Source organism: Aotus nancymaae, unplaced genomic scaffold, assembly GCF_030222135.1.
Source record: "Aotus nancymaae isolate 86718 unplaced genomic scaffold, 86718_ANA_hifiasm-v0.15.2.pri h1tg000155l, whole genome shotgun sequence".
In the NCBI taxonomy this organism is placed as follows: Eukaryota; Metazoa; Chordata; class Mammalia; order Primates; family Aotidae; genus Aotus; species Aotus nancymaae.
The window spans coordinates 2,229,201-2,252,301 of NW_026988570.1; the positions used below are offsets into that span (position 1 = coordinate 2,229,201).

Below are 23,101 nucleotides of genomic sequence, written 5' to 3' on the forward strand. Positions count from 1 at the left end.
GAATATATATAAGTTTAATACTGCCATTTGATGCTAGCTGTCTGTTTTACCCATTAGTTGGTGTAAATTTTTCATTGTGTTAATGCTCTTTGCTTTTTGATATATTTTTGGAAAGGCTGATATTGGTTGTTCCTTTATATGTATAGTGCTTCTTTCAGAAGCTCTTGTAAAGCAGGCCTGGTGGTGGTAAAGTCTCTAAGTACTTGTTTGTTCGCAAAAGATTTAATTTTTCCTTTGCTTGTAAAGCTTAGTTTGGCTGGATATGAAATTCTGGGTTGAAAGTTCTTTTCTTTAAGGATGTTAAATATTGGTACCCACTCTTTTCTTATAGAACCATAGCACATTTGTAAAAATGAAACAATACTATTAACTATGCACTATTTGAAGTTCACCTTTTTTCCCACTAATGTGCCTCTTCTGTTCAGGAATCCAGTCCAGGATCTCATGTCACCTTTAGTTGTCAAGTGTTCTTAGCCTCCTTGAGTCTGTCATTGTCTGTTAGTCTTTCCTAGCCTTTCTTATATTGACACTTTTGAACACTAGTCAGAAACTGCGTAGAATGCCCCTACAGTTTGGGCTTCTTTGACATTTTCTCATGATTAGACTGGGGTTATAGATTTTTGGGAAGGATATCAGGGGTGAAGTGTTCTTCACATTACATCTTATGAGGGGCTATCTGCTGTCAACACGACTTACTTCTGGTTAACCCAATCACTTGGTTAGACAGAATCTGCCATGTTTCCCCACTGTAATCTATTTTTCCCTTTCCTTTTCCCTACCCTTTTTGTCTGAAGCAAGTCACATAATCTAGCTACGATGGTGCTTGGCAATAGTCCAAGTTTCAACTGAACTCTCCTACACTCAAAAGGAGATGCACCAAACTGGAGGAAAAAATTCAAAGAATTTGTGGATAAATGTTAAACCACCACAGTAATTAATATTAATAAATAATTTTGGTAGAACACTTAGAAAATATGCATTTCTTCTTCAGTTATTAAATAGTGTCCTAAAAGAAACATATTCTTTATACAGTATCATGTTTTTCAGCATAGTTTCATATATACAATATCCTCTGACTGGCATAATCACTTGGTAGAATAATAAAGCAGAAGGGGTTGTAGGACCCATTTCATAGATGAAACAGGTTTGCTTACATTTGGTTTTGAAGGAAATCTGCTGACAGAGCGTTCTCCAAAGGTCCTGGTTCCTGTGGATTTATTTTTAGGCTGTGGTAATCTAAGGAAAGATTTGCTAAATTATAAATAGTAAAATATGCTAAAAAAAAAAAATGCATGCAATCACTTTACCACTAGAAAAGTTCTCTATCCTATTTAATGAGTTAATATTTACATAAATATTCCTTACTTTTATAGCAGTTCTAGAAAAACTGAGTGTGATCAAAATGACTTATAAAAGTAGACCTACCTTAAGTGAGGGTGGAAAATACAGAAATTTTTGTCACACTGAGTTATAGCTTTTAGAAGCCAAAAATGAATTATGGCCATGGCCAGTGGAAAGTAATGAATGCCAACATATTTTTTAAATTTTCAGTGCCTTTGTAGCTATGGAATTCCTCTCTGTGAGCTAGCCATGCCCTTTCTCCTTTCTACCTCAATATGAATTTCTTAAATACCATAAAACCTTTAGTTCACACTGACACCTCTTTCCATGGTTCAAACTATTAACAATAAAAATTTCTGGAGCTACCTCACTCTGCTCTCAGATGAAAGCTCTCCAGTATAATATTCCTCAGCCTTAAAACACATTCTCTGTAGCAATACCCAATATAAGCCACTTCCTTTTCTACTTTATCAGTGCTGCAAATATAAACAGAGCATGTATGGATACCTGTAGTGGTGAATTCATTCACACCTAATATAATTTCAAATCCACAGAATCCTCAGTTCTCTGCTAATTCACAACCAGACTGTTTTCCTTTTTCAACACAAGCTTTGGCTATGGGAAGCCTGCTCTCTTGGAACTCCTGCAGCACTGTAGATCTGGAGAACTTTGGCAACACCCTCCTCGTTATGTGGTCAAAAGGCTCATTTGACGATGTGAGTGGCAGTCCATATTCTCTCACCACCCCACCACCTCTAGACCCAGAGAAAATTCTGCAGTATCGCAATAACTACATGGTATTTTTTTACCTGTAATTTTCTTTGTTTCCATCTTCAAACACATGAAAAGCAGATGACAAAGAAGAGATAATCTTATTGACTCCCCAAGCCCCAGATGACCTTACATTTTCTGGAATAGAATAAAAAATAGCATCTAATTATTGTACTAGTAAAAAACATCCTTTATGTTAAACTTCAACTACAAATAAGGAAAAGGAGTAACAGCTGACAGAAAAGAACTAATAACAGCTTTTCAAATACTAGGCAATAAGATAAGTCACTATAGTGAGATGAAATGACTTAACTATGGTAACAGGGTCTTGTACTCAAGTTCCAGGTCAGGAGTCCCTGCCACATATCAGTAAGGTGTTAATCATTCTCCTAAATCATTGCTATTGTCATCTGACTCACTCAATAAAAGCTTTCAGGGTTTTGTTTTCCACTTCCTTTCCAAAAGAATTAATCTCTTAGCTTTACATTTCAATTCCTCCTGAGTCTAATTGGCTCCTACTTATCTTTATCATGATCTCTGGCTTCTGGCATGAATCCCCTGACTCTAGACAAATGTGGGCTAGCTGCCAGCCTCCTCCAACACTCTGCCTCAGTCATTCCTCTACCAGTGAAGACTCAAGTCACATCTTGAGTACTCGGCCCTTCTTACTCATGAGGGTTTTGTCCTTCTTTAGCACTATTACTTCTTTTTTTTTTTTTAAACAGCAAATCTATCATACACATTGAGTACCTTTTCAGGAACTGTCTTATTTTCATGTCAGGCATTCCCTACCCTTATGTGACAAGCTAATCAAGGGCAGGGCTACCTCTTATATAATGCTTGGCATTTCCTGTGATAACCACCTGTAATACTACGCATTTAATAGCTTTTAAATAAATAGTTATTACTTTGAAACTGGGCTTCGAATGCATCTTCATTTTGATCTAGAGATTGCCATTCATCTTTGTCATCAGAAATATCAGGAAGTGTAGGAGCTTGAAACATATTCATTATGAAACCTTAAGGAACAAAAGAAAAACTGTAAACAGGTTGCAAAAGAGCTTTCATTAGCTTGTTAACAGGTGCTACACACTCAGATAAAATACTTTACCTAATGCTTCTTTTGTGTGCACGGTGGGTGATGGCTGCACTTTGGATGGTGTTGCCTGAACCATTCCCAGTGATGTGTTTGGAGTTGTGTGGAAAGAACTTGTGCTGGCAACCTTATGTGTTTCACACCCTAGCAAAGAAATGGAGACAAAATGTGGTATCAGTAGGCAAATCAGAATAATTTAAAAGGCACACAATTTAAGTAAATTATAATTAAACCAGTTTGTCATTGTTAGTAATTATCACTAAGGACTTCCAGTATTATAGTGCTTTTATATATTTCATTTTTATCTTTATAATAGTCCTATGAGGTAAATAAGGTGAAAATTATCCTTTTACAGAAAAGGAAAGGAAGGCTCAAAGAGACTGAGTGTTTGGTCTGGATTGTACCAGATTAGCAACTTTGTCATAAATTATACCCTTAGTGCCACTGTATCCCAAGTTCATAGTCATAATGTAAATCTTAAGATTGGCTTCCCATCTCACTCCACTGCAGTCAAACATAGAATACAAGGCCCTGCACAGCCTGGGTCCTGTTTGATCAGGCCTCACCTTCCTCCTCTCCCTGCTTACCTCCTCACATTGGTCTCCTGGCTGTGCTTAGAATATATCAGAGATTTTCCTGCTTGAGGGCTTAGTATTTAATATTCCCTCTGCCTGAAAAGGTTGCCCAAGCTAGTGGCATGGTAGCTTTACCCTTCAGCCCTTTACCCAAATATCACCTTTTCTGAAATTTCAACCCCACAACTCCAATAGGACACTTCTTTCCCATTCTCTGTGGGTGGAGATGTTTTGTTCATGACTTCATCCCTATGTATAACAGTGCCTGGCACCTACAGAGCAGACTCAGTAAGTCTTGGTTCAGTTAATGAGTCTCCAGCTGTTTCAAACAGCCCTTCTCCTCACTAAACTGTTCATGGAAAAGATGTCCCAGTCACATAGGGAGTAAGTGAATGCCCAATATGTGTGTCTTATTATTTATAAAACTTATCTCCTATGCAAATACCTCTAACAAAGTAGTACCAAATAATAGTGTAACACACCTAATTAAACTTTTGATCACCTTTCCTAACATACTAAAGAAGACTCTGTTGTGGATTAATTTCCTGAGAAATATAGTAGAAATGTATTCACAAATTATGTTTCCAAAGAATTCTAAACTAATAAGATGTGACTAACAAGTGGATTTCTACATTTATCTGAAATGGCTCAGGAATAAATAACTCAGTCTAAAAACAGGAAATCTAATACTCAGGTTCATTAAGGCCTGAAGCTTCATAAACCACAGCCACAAAACACACCTCTGAGTGAGCTAGAGGAATCTGGTCAGAAACATATTTATTATAATTAAACATTACCTTCTTTTATCTCTGTTCCACTCTGTGGCTTAAATTCATGAGTACTCTTATTCACACATCTGGAAGAGAAAACTCTTGAGACATGCTAAAGAATAAAATGCTTGATCTATTAGAATTTTTAACTAACTCTCAAGAAATAATAGTAAAAAGAAAAAAAAATTAGTCAATAATTACAAGCCTATTAAAATACAGATGGAACTACTTAGGGTCTACTGTGTAAGTAAATAAAATGTTTTCTTTCTTTCATTTGAGTTCCATTTCAGGAAAAAAATTCTTACAGAAAAGATCAGGTACTAAACATTTGTGTAACACAGTGATTATAGGGATAAGAACCATCTCTATATGTGGTAGAGTCCTATGACTATTCAAATGATCCCATTCATTACAGAGGTTAAAGAATTGAGCCCGACTCCAGGCAGCTAACCAGAGTCAGGACATGGAGAAGCACTGGTGTGCCTCAGCTGTGCAGGGCACCTTTGCTGTGATGAGCCAGCAGCCGCGGTGCAATGTCCTCCAGCCTTTAAAAGTTAACAATTATCAAGAAAGAAAAAAATAATATGAAAGCCATTTATATCACAGTTTGTTTTAAGTGCACTTGGGGTAGTGCATCTAATACGTCTATTTAACATTGCTAGAGTTCCCTTCATGAACCCTGTTTAAGGTATAAAGTAAAACATGCAAAGCATTTTTAATTTTAAAATCCCTAAAAAATGACTTAAAAGAGGGCTGAAATGACTGGAGGTAAAAATGCAAACAAAATAAGTGATGTGACATTATAATTTCCGAAATCTAGGAAAAAAAATCCCTCAAAATTAGGGTAAAAAATTCCAGTGCAGAGTACATTTTGAGAGACAGAATCACGGGTATCAATCCCAAACTGTTCCCTACAGGAAGACAGAAGGAATATGAGAACACATATCAAGTAATTGTCTAGATAGTTATGATCCTTGCAGGTATTAAGTCAAAGTCAGTGAGCAAAGGCAATTTTAGCTCAACAGCTGTATATTCTTCAGTTAAAGTGACTACTGACTTTCAGGGTATTGAAAATTTTTAATTCACAAAAGTGTAAAGTAAAATAAATGCTCTAAAAGAAGCATGGAATAAGTAACCCTAAAGGATTGGGAGCAATGTTTTGCCACTTGCTTTTTCAACAACATACTTATCTAAATATAAAAGGCAGATGTCATTCATCTTTTACATACTGCTCCTGATAATGAAGGTCATGTAAAGAAGGTGACAGGTACCATTCACATCACTATCATTTCTAGGACTACCTTCAGCTTACCCAGCATCTGTTCTGGCCACTGCAAACATGGAGTCTGTCACTGCCTGGGCTTTCAAAGGAACAGGAGGAGGGATGCTCTGGCTAGTAGCTGGGGACACCAAAGCTGCAGAAATAGCATTTGCCAAAGGAGGAACAACAGGGGGTGCCTCTCTTGGGTTCTTTTCCATGTTCACTGGTGTCGGGTGATAGATGACTGGAAGACATGGAGCTCTCAGTTCCTGCTGGGAGCCTACACTTGGTCCTATACATGCTGGATTAACCTTTCATGTTAAACAAATAAACAACAAAAACAAAACCATGAAGTCCAGAATACTACTAATCAGGCATTACAACTTTTCAAAGCATGGCATCTATCTTTGATAGATTCCTTTTTATTTTTTTGTCTTTTTTTTTTTGAGATAGAGTCTTGCACTGCCACCTGGGATGGAGTGCAATGGTGTGACCTCGGCTCACTGTAACTTCCACCTCCTGAGTTTACATGATTCTCCTGCCTCAGCCTCCTGAGTAGCTGGGATTACAGGCCCACATCACCACACTCTGCTAATTTTTTGTATTTTTAGTTGAGACAGGGTTTCACTATGTTGACCATACTGGTCTTAAACTCCTAACGTCATGATCTGCCCACCTCAGCCTTGAAAAGTGCTGGGATTATAGGCGTGAGCCACCATGCCTGGCCAATTCCTTTTTCCTTGAAGTTTCCCTATACTTCTTCTTCAAGCATTCTGAAATGTATAGTCAACAACAAAAAGATTACTCTACAAATGGGTAGTTTGTAGCTTCTGAACCACAGACACCAGTGGCAGCTCATAATTTCTAATCACTGAAATAACCAGGGTCTATAGTTGTATCAGTATTTAAGTATTATCTTATTTATCTTTACTTAATTTTGGGAAAAGTTCAACAAATCAGTGTTAGCAAAAGCTCATAATAGTGTTCCTTCCATTAAAATACCCTTATTTAATATATGAGCTAGGGCTTGAAAAAGGGAAAACATAAATAAAAGACTCTTTGTAGCCATTTTCACTTTGAAGAATAGGAAACACTAATATAAATTGCAATAATAACTGCCACAAAAGCCTGTCTCACATCAGGAAGGATAATAAGCTCTAAATTTAAAATCTTTGCTTCACTACTCACCTCTATTTAAGATTGTAATTGTATGCTTTAATATTACAAAGTTAGATGAGTTAATTCCTCACCATATAAAAGTATTCTTATAAACTGTTAAGAAAAACACCAGCCAGGCACGGGTGGCTCATGCCTGTAATTGGTCCCAGAACTTTGGGAGACTGAGGCTGGTGGTTTGTATGAGCTCAGGAGTTTGAGACCAGGCTAGGCAACATGGCAAAACTCTGTCTCTACAAAAAATTAGCTGGGCATGGAGGGATGTGCCTGCAGTCCCAGCTACTCAGGAGGCTGAGGTGGGAGGATCACTTGAGCCTGGGAGGAGGAGATTGCAGTGAGCAGAGATTGCACTACTGCACTCCAGCCTAGAGGACAGAGTAAGATCCTGTCTCCAAAAACAAACAAACACATACCACCAAATATCTAGGGCAAGAATAGTTATTTTACAGACAAATGGAAAAAAATATAAAAAGTTCATCTTCATTTGTCATCAAAAATAACCTACACTATTTTCTCACCTACCAAATTAGTAAAGATTTAAAAAATCATAATATTAAATTCTAAAGAAATATTCTGAACAATGCCAGAGATTTTCTCCACCAGATATCAAAACATATAAGAAAGTTGTAGTAAATACACCTATGAAATGATCAAGAAGAGACCTAGTGACTAAAATACCTATACTAAAGGTATCTTGTATATATCAAAATTCAGTACATGGTAAAGATATTTTAAATCAACAGGGAAATGCTGAGCAGGTCAATAAATGATTTAGGGACAATAAGCAATCCACTTGGAAAATATATCCTGATGCTATCCATACAGAGAAGTAAGTTTGAAAAAGGGAGGTTTCTAGTTAAAGACAGTGGTTTCATATACTCCAAAACTCTTACCAAAATGACAGTGAAGGAATTCTAACACTTAACATAGCTGTTGAAAAACACTAGGAGTGGTGTGTCCCTAATTGCTAGATAATTTCAGAAATCTACAATGCTAGCTACACCTCAAAATGGAAGTGAAGGTGGAGCTGAAGACAAGAACACTGTAAGTCTATTTGAAAAGCAGATGCTAAGACCCATTCTTGTAGGTCCATGCAGGGTGTGATTCCTCATGCTTGGCCTGGCAGCAAACTGGAAGTTTCCTTTCTGGAGAAATAATCAAAAGGACTCTAGACTAGGTTGAGGATGGTGGTGATAGACACCACACGAGAAACAAAAGGATCTGGTCAACCTACTCATTGAACACTTGGACCTCTGAATCCTTTCCTTGACTTTGCAAATGCTAGCATGCCAGGTTTATACTCCATGCTCTGGGGAATCTATCTGCCCAAGAAAACAGACCTTCCTATGAAGCTGACCAGTTAACAAGCCTCACTCACACACCTATGGCCTCCAATCAGCCTTCTTGGGCCTGCTCTTAGATGAGTATGCAGCAGAGATCAGACATCTCATGGTAAACTTTCAATATGAAGCACAAAGGTCAAAGCAAATGACACATATGAACAGGAAATCAAGGATTCTGAGACAATTTTTAAAAAATTAATTTCTTCACATTAAGAGGTAAGATATTACATTCATAAAATAAGAATAGGCACCTGTGAAAATGAGCATACATAATAAAAAAAGCAACATAATCCTAAAATGACATCAGAAATAAAAGAATTTAATAAGATGGCCATAAAAATTAAGGCAACTTCAAAGAAAATTAGGGGTAGAAAAGGACAAAGATAGAAAATGGTGAAATTTAAGAAAATTAAATGACCAGTCCAGGATAGCCTAACAGAGAGTATGAGTGAAAAATATCCACCCCTAAAAATATATATCAGGAAAATTGCCCAGAATTGCAAAACTAGAACATTTAAGTACTAAGTATAATGGTTGAAAAGATAAACACCAAACACATCATTATGTCACAACACAGGGGAGGAAGATGATCCTTCACCCCTCCAGAGAAAAACAAAGGTCTCATTAAAGAACCAAGAATCAGGACTCCGGGCTTTTCCACACCAATTGTGCAAGCTAAAAAACAATGAGGGAGTGCCTCTAAAAACTCTGAGGGAATGTGATTTCCTTCCTAGAACATTGTGCCTAACCAAATCATCAACCAAGTGTGAGGGTAGAATAAAGATGCTTTTAGACATGCAAGAGACCTCAAAAACTAACCCCTCAAACATGCTGCTTTTTTTTTTTTTTTTTTTTTAAAGCTACTGGAGAATATGTGCCTTCAAAATGAGGACGTTAAGGAGAAATGAAGACATGGGAACCAGGGATATACCATAGGAAAGGAGCCAGGGAGAACAATTTCTTAACAATTTCTTGCAACTATCCAGAGAAAATATAAATTATCCAAGAAAAGAAATCCAAATAAATTAAAAAAATGAAATGACTCAATAGAAAAATGGACAAAGCTATAAAGTCAGTTTGAAGAAAAAAAAACACTCACTAAGTGTATCCAAAAAAGATCCAAATCCACCTATAATTAAAGAAACTACATCAGGTGCTTGAAAAGATTTAGCAAAATGTGTACAAGAAACAAGTACTTTTACACAGTATTAATGGAAGTGGACAATCCTAAGTTTATAGAGGGCAGTCTGACAATTTTTTAGGTATATAAACTTTAAAGACAGCATGACTTGTAACAGTTTTTACATGATACGTTTCCTTTTATAAGGTATGACAGAAGACTATGCTGTAAGTAGAATCAGTTAGATACCTATGCAATAGTGGTGAAAGATCTATCAGATGTGTTAGGTAGAAAAAGCAGAAAATAAGTCTTATTTATATTGAATGTTCTATTGCATTCATGTGTGTGTTCATACACAGTAAGTCTGGAAAACTACAAACTATAGCAGTTAGCAATAAAGGAGAACATTCAGACCAGGTATGGTGGCTCACACCTGTAATCATAACACTTTGGGAGGCTGAGGCAAGAGGAACGCTTGAGCCCAGGAGTTTGGCACCAGGCTGGGCAACATGGCGAGACCCCATCTCTACAAAAATAAAAATAAAAAATTAGGTGGGTGTGGTGGCACATGCCTGTGGTCACAGCTAAGGAAGATACAATGAACAGTTATCACACCACTGCACTGTAGCCTGGGTGACAGAGCAAGACCCTGTCTAACATATATACATACATATATATATATTTATACACACATCTTTCATGTGATATTTTTAAAAACCATCATATAGTCGCATATTTTTATACTTTCCAAATATGTAACAAAATTAAGTATTTTATCTTCATAGTATCCTATGTCATAGACAGACATATACTATGATGCAGATTAAGCAACTATTATACAGCTTAAATTAGTTTATTTCCAATCTCCTTCATTCATTACTAATTTTAAGAAAATATATGTGGCTCTAACACACTCACCACTTCTCTCCTTTTCCAACATGAAGTAATGGCAAACAAAAAATATATCTAGATGATAAATTATTGAGAGTACTATACTCCAATTTTAATTACACAATAGTCGTTGTACAAAAAACAAAAAAGGTCTATATATACTAATACATGAATAAATAGATATGTATACATACAAACATGTAAAACATACTACCATTCTGTTCTGTAACTTTCTTGTCTCACTCTACATTTTGAACTTCTGTGTCAAATCATTTTAGAATTTCAGAAAGGTACCAGCTAAATTAACATCAGAATTAACTCTAAAACCAGCACATAGAAAGGAACAAATCAACACTGCAATTCCTGCTGCTGGGCATGGGACGTGTCATGAAGAGCACAATATACCTCAGACCTTTCCTGAGAAGTGGGCCGCTCCTCATGGGATGTCTCTACCACTTGATGCAACTTCTTATGAAGTTCATCCATTTTCTGTTTTAATAGCTGTTCTTCAAAAGCATTTGCTTCTTTCCTTCTCATATAATGTCTATCTTCATTTACTTTACGAAAGAAAAAATGGATTGCATGCAAAACTTAAATTCAAGTCATCATAGGAATACATGCAAAATGAGGAAAGGGTTATATTTTAGGGGCCCGATTTTTTTGTTAGTCTTTCTTGTATTTGGTTTTAGAAGTGAAACTTGTATTACCTTTTAATTTTTACCTGCCCTTAGCTTGGTTACTATATATTCAGGGCATGTAAATTACTAAAAAAAAAAAAAAAAAAAAAAATCTACATGTTGATCAAAAGTAATACTTAACAACCGCACAGTATAATAGCAAAGATTTTTTTTAACCATCATATACATGATTGTTCTTGTAAACAATCATGATTGTGCAAATCATTTTAAAATAAGTTTTTATTTTTAAAAGACAAAAATCTCTAGAAACTAAGTAGAAGTGAAGTACACTAAATGATCAGGGCTTCAAGCATGCTGTGGTTAGTCCCGCTTCCAACAACTGGTTAACAGATACCAGACAAATCAGAGTCTGGCTTAAGACTTTTTGGTCATGGCATGTGAAAGAAAAATGGATCTATGCCCAGCAAAAAAATGGGTCCTCTGTGTTAACTGACTTGTCTTCTCTGTTGTCAATTGAATATGAAAAGTAATGAACAAAAAAGAAAGGCCCAGAATGGCTATAGCCCAAATAACTTAGATGATATAAAAGTCCCAAATGGAATAAAGGTTCAAATAACTGACCTAGAGATTTAGAATTACAATATACAGATAATATTGAAAAAATTTTAAATATTTATTTCACTAAAGCTAAAATGACACTGGTATGGATATCTAATTTGCACTCTTTCAACTATGAGTTTGCTGCCAAGACATCAATTTAGTCCTTGGACTAACTTGGCTGCTACACTAGTTGGTTAACCAATTTCTCATTTAGAAAAAAAAGTGCAGCTTGCGGCCAGCACAATATTCTCCAGGCAAATGCAAAATGGGTTAATAATGACTTCTGGGCTTCTGATAGGATGAGATGAAGACTTTTTTTACAGAGTCTTTCAACATAGTCAATTATTCTATAAAAAATTACTCAGAGATGAGGATTATTTTAAGTGACATAAGAATAACTGAAAATACAAGATTGCAAGTACCCCATTGCTCGTGCTTTCTCCGTTGATTGTATTTCTGGGTTCTCAATTCTTCAAAGGAAAATTCTGATTCCCCACGGATAAGCTTCTCCTTGCAATACATAACAACCTGTTGAACATCAGCTTTGGATGCCAAAGATGAGTGCACAGAATATTCTGATTTAGAAATCATGATCACTCTTTGTTCCCTACAATGGGGGAAAATACATTATTTACAACAATGTATTGAAGAACATTTGAAGGAAACTCATAATAGATTAATGCACTGATTATACTTGCATATTTGACTCTTTATCACAAGCTGAAGATATCACTCCTGAAACCTCTGAACCCTAAAAACAGAAAACAAACATGAGCATTCACCTATCTGAGAAGAAAGCGTCACCTAAATTACTTCACAAAACAATATGAAAATGCTTGAGGGGAAGAGGACCCTTAATCTCAAGTAGATTTATATATATATATATATATATATATATATATATCTTATTATTTTATATTATACTCACATATGTATATGAATATATGAATACATCATATTCATATATTTTAAAATTATGATTAATATCAAAAGATTCAGTTTGTATCATTAACCTTGCAATAACTATTGCAATTTAATCTAATCCAGGAAAGAGTTTTACTTTTGATAAAGTCCTACCCAGCAGTAGAGAAGAACCCTAGCTGATTTCCCTTCAATTTATAGTCTAGGAGTTAGGCTATGGAGTCTAAACATTATGGGATGGATATTCCTAACTGCTGTGTTCAACATTTTTTTAATTAAAATTTTCCTCAGGTACTACTCTGCCCTCAAGAGTTCCCAAATTCATTCACTAAACAAATATTTACCAGACACCTCCATGTTACACTCTGAGCTAGGTCTAGAAAATATGACTGTAATCAAGACCCATTTCTACTGTCTAGAGCTTAGACAGAGCAATATGAGGTCAGGAGGCTGGCAAGCATGTGTAGGATGTAAAATGTAAACTGGGACAAGTTGCACTACTTGTCAGTTAGGAATGCATATTCTGCTTCTAAGAATGTGTTACATTAATAAAATCTGTACATATACCCTAAGAACAGAGGCATTGCCATTGGCTTTTGCTTCAAGGAGGTCCCTGATGAACTTTGAAAGAAAGTTGTACTACAGAGGGTAACATGGGAAACATAGCTGGGAAACGTGAGGCTAAGGGAAGGAGAGACTTGAGCATTTTCCCATGTTGATAAGCCATGGAGGCAGAAGTGATCTCCATAGAGCAAAACTCTTGATGAGGATAAGGACAACTGCAGATAGATGGCAACCTTTTCTCACAGGGAAGGATGCGGTTACATTTATTGGTTGGTGGCAGAAAACTGACAGATATCACTTGATGGTATCTGCTGAAATAGTATTTTTTAAGTTTGAGAGAGAAGTTAGAGGTAGCCAGGTCTCAAGTTTGAAGAAACTGAAAAGAAGTTTACAATCACTATAATTTGGTGCTAAAGAATGAACCTGGAAACATAAGAGATACACAAAACATAAAGAGTGAATTGGACACTGGAAGCACGTCCCAGTGCCTAGGAGTATGAGAGGCCTAGTTCAGGTAACAGGCATCAACCTTTGAGGCTCTGAGTTTTGAAAGCCAGCTTCAGGAGCCCCCAGGTGGGTATAATCCCAGGTAGAGATTTCCAGAGCCTATGCAGAGGCCAGCAGAGCAGAGGAGGAAAGGATATTGGGAGGGGAGAAGCTGCTGGGGGAGTAAAGACAGGAGGCTGTATGGTGGGGGGCCTCTGGGTTAGATAACAAATTATATTTGAGGTGAGCTGTGGGAGAGAACGGCCCAGGAAGTTGCCCCAGGAACAGGTAGCTGACATGGAGGTTAGAGTCATGAACGAAAGATCAAAGAAATGAGATGTCAAACTGGATATACAAGGCAGCCAGGTTGGCCATTCAATACCATTCCCAGTTTCCATACAACCTACAAATGTCATTATTACCTGATTCTTAGAAATACAGGCCATACTATTTCCTGGATTTGATTTTGATGTTACCATTTGGTTTGAAAACTGAACATTATGCAGAGGTTCTGAGGTTCTAGCTATGAGGGAAAAGAGGATAAAATAAGGAGAAATTAAGGGTAAAACCATAATAAATAAAATTATCACACCTAATACATTCCCCTCATCCTTCCAATAAGAATCATAAATCAACTCATTCCTACTGTCTCAGAAATTTCAACTACAACATTTTAAAAATAAATATTATACAATTTTCTGATCAATTCAAAATGCCAGGAAGTACCCAAAAGAAATTTAAAACTTAACTAATGATTTTAAACAGGATAGGGTAGGCTTATTGCTGAAATGTGATATTTAGTTCTGAGAAAAAGAATGGCTATGTTTCTTTAAAAGTTGCACTAAACACATTTGATTCCATTCAAAATAGATGGAGTCCAGATTAACTATTTGGTCAATTTTGAATTAAAAAAAAAAATCCTAGAAATACAGTAAAATCATCAGGCTTTTCTTGCAGGGTTGCTCTTTTAAAATGCTAAGACAAAGCCCTTTCTCTCTGGGGCTATTTAGTAGGCATTATGATGATCAGAGTGCTTTATTATCTGAGAGTACAATTTGGGTTTCATTAAAAATTGGATGGGGTGTGTGTGTGTGTGTGTGTGTGTGTGTGTAGACAGTCTCTCGCTCTGTCACCCAGGCTGGAGTGGAGTGGTGTGATCTTGGCTCACTGCAACCTTTGCCTCCCAGGCTCAAGCAATTCTCCTGCTTTAGCTTCCCAAGTAGCCAGGACTACAGGCACATGCCATCACACCCAGCTAAATTTTGTATTTTAGTAGAGGTGGCATTTCACCATGTTGACTAGGCTGGTCTCGAACTCCTGACCTCAGGTGATCCACCCGTCTGGACCTCCCAAAGTGCTGGGATTAAAGGGGTGCATCACCATGCCCAATTGGTTTTGTTTTTTAGAGAAAAGAAAATACTAGTACAAATCCAAGACTGAATGGACAACAATAGGCATTTTAGAAAGTCTGATTTTACCTTGAGCTGGCAAATGGGTTTCAGTGAGGCGTGTCTGAAATAACCTAAATGACAGTAGAAAAGGCATCAATATAGATTATAAACTTGCAGTTCAATACATAGCTGTTAAGAGCGAAAACTAAATACCACAGACAACTTATTACAAGCTAGTAAAGTCTGAGATCAAGACAGAAGATACAGTTGCATTTTAGAGTGGTTTCAAAATAAAAAAAAAAATGCTAGAAATATCTTTATATCCAATATACTACCCGTTATTACAAAAATTCCTCCCTTTGCCTAGTTTATGTTAGTATTTCTTAAAGTCATATAACAAATGCACCGTCTTTCTCCATGTATCATGTCTGCAAATGTTCTAACCCAGGGTGTCTAAACTCCTACTTTAGGTACTTAATACATTTGGAACAGAATGAATATATTCAGAAGAAAGAAGTGAAAGTACAAAAGTACTTAGACTACTGCTTCAAAAGGCAGACATACAAAATGCTGTGAGAAGCATTTCATGGTGTATTTCATTTTCAACTCTATCTGTCAAGTAATGTGCAATTCCCACACCTGACATTTTTGAGCGATGCAATCCAAACTGCACCCTATAAAGCAACCAAGCGGTAAACCTTGTTGGCTCTTAAGTCAAACAAACCAATGGTTAAGAAGCCATTTTATGTGATGAGAAAAGACAGAAAATTATGTGATATTAAATTACTATTGTTAGTTTTCTTAGGTACGATTATGGAATAAGGCTCTGTAAGAAGTAAGATTTTAGAGATGTTTACAATAGGGTTTCGGGTAAAATATTTTGCTCTTATGGATCTGCTTTAAAATTCTTCAGCACTGAGAAATACAAAATGTTAAATATTAAAAGTTGGTGATAGATAAATGAAAGTTTATTATACTAATTTTTCTCTTTTATGGGTGTTTGAAAAATCTCATAATGACATCTTTAAAAAGCATGAATACTGTAGAAAAATTGAACAGATGAGTATATTAAAGGCTGGCAAGGGGTTCAGTAGATAATGGGTCTCAAATTCTACTGATGAGAGGGGAAGGGTAAATTAAATAATTGGTATAACCTTCAGGTAGGTAGTTTGGTTACATGCACCACAAGCTTAAAAACTCTTCATATACCCTTTGGCTCAAGAGTTTCAATTCTGAGAATCTATGAGAAGTAACTAAGTAAAAATAGGAAATACATTAAAAAATATTTTTATGATGAAGGAAAAAGACCTTGACACAAAGCTGCACATGTATAGAAAGCATGCATGCAATCCTGTAACAAGGAGAGAAAAAAGCACCAAGGAAAATGCCAAAAGGTTTTCTTTCATTTCTTGTATTTTCACAATTCCCTAAGTGAGATATGCTTAATCATAGAAAAAGTTTTAAATGGGTGAACAATGTTATTCATTAAGATATTCATCACAGGCCAGACGCAGTGGCTCACGTCTGTAATCCCAGCACTTTGGAAGGCTGAGGCAGGAAGATCACTTGCAGTCAGGAGTTGGAGATCAGCCTGGCCAACATGGCAAAACCTCTTCTGTACTAAAAACAAAAATTAGCCAGGAATGGTGGTACATGCTTGAAGTCCCAGCTACTCAGGATACTGAAGCAGGAGAGTCTCTTGAGCCCGGAGCGGGAGGTTGCAGTGAGCTGAGATTACACCACTGCACTCCAGCCTGGGCAACAGAGTAAGACTCTGTCTTTAAAAAAAAAAGGTAGGCCAGGCACAGTGGCTCACGCCTGTAATCCCAGCACTTTGAGAGACTGAGGGGGTGGATCACGAGGTCAAGAGATCAAGACCATCCTGGCCAACGTGGTGAAACCCCATCTCTACTGACAATAGAAAAATTAGCTAGGTGTGGTGGCATGCGCCTGTAGTCCCAGCTACTCAAGAGGCTGAGGCAGGAGAATCCCTTGAACCCAGGAGGCAGAGGTAAGTTGAGATTGCAGCACTGCACTCCAGCCTGGACACCAGTGGGAGACTTCGTCTCAAGAAAAAAAGAAAAAAGAAAAAAAAGTATCCATCATGGCGCTTTTTATAAAAATCAAAATGTAAACAACTTAAATGTCCAATTGGAGAGAGGTTGGATTATGACACAACACTGTGACAGATTTCACAACCACTTTAGAAGTAGTTTAAAAGTTCATAATTTCTTAAGTATAAATTTGTTTGTATGTGTAACCAAACATACAATATGATTTACTGTTAAAATATACAAATACAAAGATTCCCACACAGGCACAGGAAAAGATACTAGAAGGAAATGTGTCAGTTATTATTAACGGCAGTATTTCTGAGCAGTTTCTTTTTCTTTATACTACCCTGTATTATCCACATTTTCCAAAACTAGAAGGATTTTCCTGTATAAATTGCTAATGATACAATTTTTAAGAGCAAACATTACATTTCAAAGTCGGAAGCATCACAGGGAGTTTTAACTGGTAGCTACCTGTACTGTTGTTGCAGGAGCTCTCTAGGTTCAGCCTGGTTTTGAATTCCTCTCCGGAGGACAGCACTGGCATGCTGCAGCTCTCCTTGGGCTTCCAGATGCCCCGCCCAGGCTATGTACAGAAGGGATGACAGGGTTCCAATCCCATGGTTGTACAGAAACTCAAAAAACTGATGGAGGTCACTGTTGTACTCAGCCTACGGGAACCCAAAACAAAAAGACATAAGAATAATGGAACTGCTAGTCTACGTCTGGTGAGAAGTTAGCCAGCTAAGCTAGGAGCCTCTAGGTAACTTCAGATGAGGGCAAAACCAAGGCAGGATTAGAGGGTTGGACTTTTCAGCCACACCCCTGAACTTCCAGGGAGGGAAGAGGGACTGAAGTTTAAGCTGATCACCAATGGCCAATGATTTAATCAATCATGTCTGTGTAAGGCACCACCATAAAAACCCAAAAGGACAGAGCTTAGACAAGCTTTTGGAGAGCTAAACACAGGGAGATTCCTGGAGGGTGTCACACCTGGAGAGGGCAAGGAAGCTCTACACACCTTCCCAAATACCTTGCCCTAAACGTCTCTTCATCTGGTGTTCATTGGTATTCTTAGTAATATACTTTATAACAGTAACCGTAAGTGTTTCCCTGCGTTCTGTGAGCCACTCTAGCAAACTGATGGAACCCAAGCCCAAAGAGAGGGTTGTGGGAACTCTGCTTTATAGCCAGTCAATCAGAAGCAAAGGTAAAACAATGTGTGCCTTGCAACTGGCATTGGAAGTGGGAGGCAGTCCTGTGGATCAGAGCCCTTAACTTGGTTCAGGTAGTGCTGGAATTGAATTGGAGACACAACTACAGAGCTGACTGATTGACTGCTGGTAGAGAGAAGTCTGCACTTAACTTTTTTGGGGGTAGGTTGGGGAGGACAGAGTCTCACTCTGTTGCCCAGGCTGGAGTGCAGTGGCAAAATCTCAGTTCACCACAGCCCCCACCTCCCAGTCTCAAGCAAGTCTCCTGCCTCAGCCTCCTGAGTAGCTGGGATTACAGGTGCCTGCCAACATGCCAGGCTAATTTTTGTATTTTTAGTAGAGACAGGTTTTCACCATATTGGCCAGGCTGGACCTGAACTCTTGAACTCAAGTGATCCACCTGCCTTGGCCTCCCAAAGTGCTAAGATTACAGGTGTGAGCCACCGTGCCCAGCCCTCACATACTTTTTAATGACTAGCGGCATAGAAGTCCATTGAATCAGAGAATAAACAGTTTTTCCTCTCTATTATCTTCAGAACTGGAAACAAAGAATTAAAATAAAAGTCTAAAATGATCTTACAATGTAAGTTTAAAAAGCAGAAGTACAACATGATTATAGATTTGATGATACATCTTAAGTATACTTACAAATTTTAAACAATAATTGATGAATCTTGGGTCATTGTGGTATTTCTTCTTATCTAAAAATTCCTTCATTAAATGTTCTAGTAAAGTTGCCAAGTATTCTTTATTCTCAGGAAAATTCTCTTCTACCCACTGTATGTAGCTAAAAAAATATGGGTAATGTTAATTTTCCATAGGACAGCATATAGCTTGTTTAAAAAAAAGTAACTAAATGCTGACCTTTCCCATTCACCAAGAGGGTCGTTGCCCTTGTAGCTCTGCATATGGGCTTCAAACATCCTAGAACAGAGAAAAGTATGCACATGGGATGTTAGGGATCATTCCTACAAGCAAAAAATATACTTGATTTTATATATACCGTTTATATACATTAAAATGAAAATCTTAAGTATCAATCCAAATAGTATTTAATAAGAAGCATTCGCTCAGAAGTAGTCAGAAAACTCAGAAGCAGCCAGTGTTTTTCCAGAAGTCCCAGCTCTATCCCCAGGGGTCTCCTTCTCCTCTCATGGAACCCCAGTGTCACTACCACCATGAGGGCCAGTATCCACAAGTTTGCTGCTCCTTCTAACAGGAGGATCTAAGCATGGCACTGACTCAGACGTCTCTCTGCCCTTCCAGTGGGATCTAGGCAAGGCAGTGACTCAGATCCCTGCCTTTGCTTCCCAGGAGCATGGCTGACACGTGGCTGGAACAAGAGTCAAAGAGGGCTTGTAAATGGGTGTGAGGCAGCCCAGAGTACCACAAAGTAGAGTTTCCAGACACAGTTTGTTTTCATGGCTTCAAAGTAACAAAGTTCCTGAGGAAGAGCAGATGACAGCAGTGCTCAGAAATCAGCCACAGAACTCCCAGAGAACTCTACTTCCCCCATTTCCACATACTCAGCCACAGCTTAAAAAAAAAAAAAAAAATCAGCCAGGTAAAGCAAAATTCCCCTTGGGAATTCAGATGCTAGAGGGGCTAAACAAACAAAAAGAAACATGCAAAGTAATGTCAGGTTACATTAAGTACTTAGAAGAACAAACTAAATAAAACATAACAGGAGAAAGGATGAGAATGTGATAAGAGTTACTATTTTTAGAAGTGGCCAGGGAAGTCCTGCCTCTCCTGAGGCGGTAACGTGATCAGTGCCAGACAGCCATGTAGCTATCTGGGTGCGAAATGGTCAAGGCTGAGAGAACTTCAGGAACAGAAAGAAAGCCAGTGTGGTTTAAGTGTCATCAGCAGGAAAAAGTGGGGGTGACAAGATCTAATTTTCATTTTTATGTCCCCCTGTGTGAAGAAGGGAACAGAAGGTAGGAAGGGAAGTGGGAAACCAGTCAGGAAGACTCCCAGGTTTTTTATCTGAGACACTGTATATATATATATATTTTTTTTTAATGATGTAAAAAGCAATATGTATTTTTATTTTCTTTAGAGATGGAATCTTGCTCTGTTGTCCATGCTAGAGTACATTGGTACAATCATGGTTCACTGTAACCTCAAACTCCTGTGTTCAAATGATCCTTCTGCCTCAGCCTCCTGAGTAGCTGAGACTTACAGGCACATGCCACCATGTCTGGCTAATTTTTTATTTTATTTTTTGCAGAGATGCGGTATCACTATTGGTCTTGAACTCCTGGCCTCAAGTGACTTTCTTGCCTTGGTCTCCTGAAGTGTTGATATTACAGGCATGAGCCACCATGCCCTGCCTAAAAAGCAATATTTACTTCTTTTTTAGGTAAATATAAAGAAAAATAAAAAGAAACTAAAACAAACGGTTACACATGACAGAGTAGGAGGGTACGCAGGTACAGGAGTTCTCAGTGAATATTGTTCTAACTCTTCTTTTAGTCATATAACTATTGCTTATTTTTGAAACTAAAAAAAAATAATTACTTCTGAATTCTGAATGTTTCTCATGCTTCATAGAGAAGAGGGACAAATCCATATTTCAGAATTTTTCTTCCAAAATATGTCTAGTAGGCCGGCCCAAGGTAAACATTTCATATTCTAACACCAACCACATTTCTCTAGTAAAATGACCTAAATACACTGTAATACTAAAACAACCAGTTCACTAAAGCAAATTAATCTTTAGTAAGTCAAAATAGGACCAGGAATACCTGCTTTCCCTTTAAAAATGGGGGTGGGAAACTTCTGAAAGAAAATAATTTGCTGGCTAGGTTGAAGGCTACAGAAAAAGTCTTAGAGCAAATATATTTTTGTTTTGACAGTATTTAACAACCTCGGTCTTCTAATCCCAATGAACTAATAAAATGGACCAGTTTTACATCCTGCCACCTATGACTTAATTGTTTTAAATAGTTTTAAGTTACAGTCTTAGTAAACCATCTAAGTCAAAAAACAAAGGCGTGGGAACTTTTAAAAGTTAACGATGTTAGCAGGCTGGCACACATCACTCAATAATAAGCAAAGCAATTTTATTCTTTTCCATTTTTTTTCTTAAAGTACCCTGTATTCAAAGACTTTTAAAAAATAGCGGTGGGATTATGGGTATGAGAGCAACTTTAAATTCGTTCCCTACTGTAGTCTAATTGTTAAATACGTGACTTTGAAATTTTATCTTAAGGTTCGGGGTTTTTGTTAGGTTAAACAGCTATCAGGAGCGGGGGTTCCTTACAAATAATAAATCAGAGCTCTGGGGGCCTAACGAATTATCCAAATCCCCTCAAACGGCCACTGTGGTGCAGCTGGGCGGACGAGCACCGTGCCTCAGCGGAGCCCACTGTGCCGAGCCCTCCCCGGCTCTCAAGCGGTCCACGGCCTTGCTGGACACACTCCAGACCCAGGAAGGGGGCGGAGGGAGCAAAAGAAGGCAGGTCTAGAGCGGGCTGGGCCAGAACCCCAGGCGCTCCAAACCCCTGAGCTTCCCCACACCAGGCGCCCAGCCCCTGGGCTTCCCCATCCCACCAGATGGGCACTTACTGAAGGACATTTTCCGGGGTGTCCATGGCCAGAAGATGCTAGCCGGCGGCTGCCAAACTCGCACCACAAGCCAGTAACCGCCGCCAATTCGAATCTCCCGCGCAGCCGCAGTCGGCTCGCCGAACGCTTCAGGGAGCCTGTCATTGGTCACGGCTGCAGAAGGAGCTGGCCAATCGCCGGGGCCGTTGTCCGCAGATCAAGTCCCGCCTCCCTCCTTTGCTCCAGTAGCTTCTCCCACTTCTGGTAGCTGTCGGTTAAACCGAAGCCTGGCTGCAGGAGAGGGAGCGCTGGATGTTTAGGATGCGGCGCGGCGAGGGGGAGGTGGCTTGGCTTGGGCGTAGGGAATTTTTTTTTTGTTTTAGCTATCCAGATTGTAACTGGTTTACATAATTACACGATTAAGCCATGGTTGTAGGAAAGGCTTTGCAGTAGAAAAATGATTTAACTGGAGGTCTTGAACCAAAGAACCTTGCCTCAGCCCTTGGGTCCTGAGAGTCGCGTTTCTTCCCCGCCTTCACTTAAATATGTAAACCAGAATCGTTATGTCTGGTTCATGGAACGGAGAAAAAAATCCTGTGTGCAGGGGGTGGGCAGTGGGTGGGATGGTCGAGACTGTCGTGTCTTAAGCAGCAGTGCCCGGGAAAGACGGGGAGGCAGGTGGGGAGAAAAAACGGGACCTGCTCCCGGGAACGTCTCTCGCTTTCCGGCAGTTTTCTATTTAGCGGTCTCGCTGTGAGAGAAGACCCTAGATGCTAAAACCAATACAGTCTTAGCCTTAGTCTTACAGACTCAAGTGCCGTGGCAAAGAGGGAGGGACTACGGTCTGTGGAAAAAAAAAAAAAAACCTGAGGAGTTTTTGGCTTAGCGACTTCTGTGAGGGCACGTGGTGAGGGGGCGTTCTAGGGTCGACTACGTAATTATACCAGGCAAGGAAAGTGATGGGTTGGTGCCCTTGGAGTAGACCCCTGGGCTTGATTTAACTGATCTGAGAGGCTGGGCGTGTGCCCTGAGCCACACAGGGGCCCTGTCAGACAGCTTCATGCGAAAGGTGGGGCTCAAGGGACTGGACTTTCCCTACAGCCAGCTGTAATTAACATCAAAGTAGAAGAGTTTGGGTAGATTATAGAATACTAGCTTTCAACATCTTTTGGGGGACTAGGCACTCTGGGAGACCAAGTTCTTAGAACCCATAAAATAAAAAATAGACACCTCTTTGTAGAGGAGTCCAGATGTCTAAAGAGGAAATATGTAATATGCTGATAATTCCTAAGAGTGAGTTGGAAAACGGTTTGCTTAGTCTTCTCTGCCTCTTGGTC

The 23,101-nt window shown here is 38.5% G+C and overlaps 1 protein-coding gene across 3 annotated transcripts in view; it reads right to left on the minus strand.

Moving 5' to 3' along the window:
* The window catches only part of LOC135268083 (mitotic checkpoint serine/threonine-protein kinase BUB1), a 41,236-nt gene extending 19,359 nt beyond the window's left edge, over positions 1–21,877 (minus strand). For all 3 annotated transcript variants that reach the window (XM_064371685.1, XM_064371686.1, XM_064371684.1), the window contains exons 1-15: positions 21,786–21,877; positions 19,077–19,136; positions 18,861–18,999; positions 17,473–17,669; positions 15,032–15,075; positions 13,976–14,076; positions 12,281–12,333; positions 12,005–12,189; positions 10,750–10,901; positions 5,866–6,125; positions 4,581–4,639; positions 3,224–3,352; positions 3,021–3,131; positions 2,151–2,250; positions 1,155–1,236 (exon numbers count right to left, since the gene is read on the minus strand). In XM_064371685.1, the coding sequence (XP_064227755.1) occupies positions 1,155–1,236; positions 2,151–2,250; positions 3,021–3,131; positions 3,224–3,352; positions 4,581–4,639; positions 5,866–6,125; positions 10,750–10,901; positions 12,005–12,189; positions 12,281–12,333; positions 13,976–14,076; positions 15,032–15,075; positions 17,473–17,669; positions 18,861–18,999; positions 19,077–19,136; positions 21,786–21,811 (1,698 nt within the window). In that variant the 5' untranslated portion in view covers positions 21,812–21,877. The remainder of the gene's footprint in view (positions 1–1,154; positions 1,237–2,150; positions 2,251–3,020; positions 3,132–3,223; positions 3,353–4,580; positions 4,640–5,865; positions 6,126–10,749; positions 10,902–12,004; positions 12,190–12,280; positions 12,334–13,975; positions 14,077–15,031; positions 15,076–17,472; positions 17,670–18,860; positions 19,000–19,076; positions 19,137–21,785) is intronic.
* Positions 21,878–23,101: the final 1,224 nt, after the last annotated feature.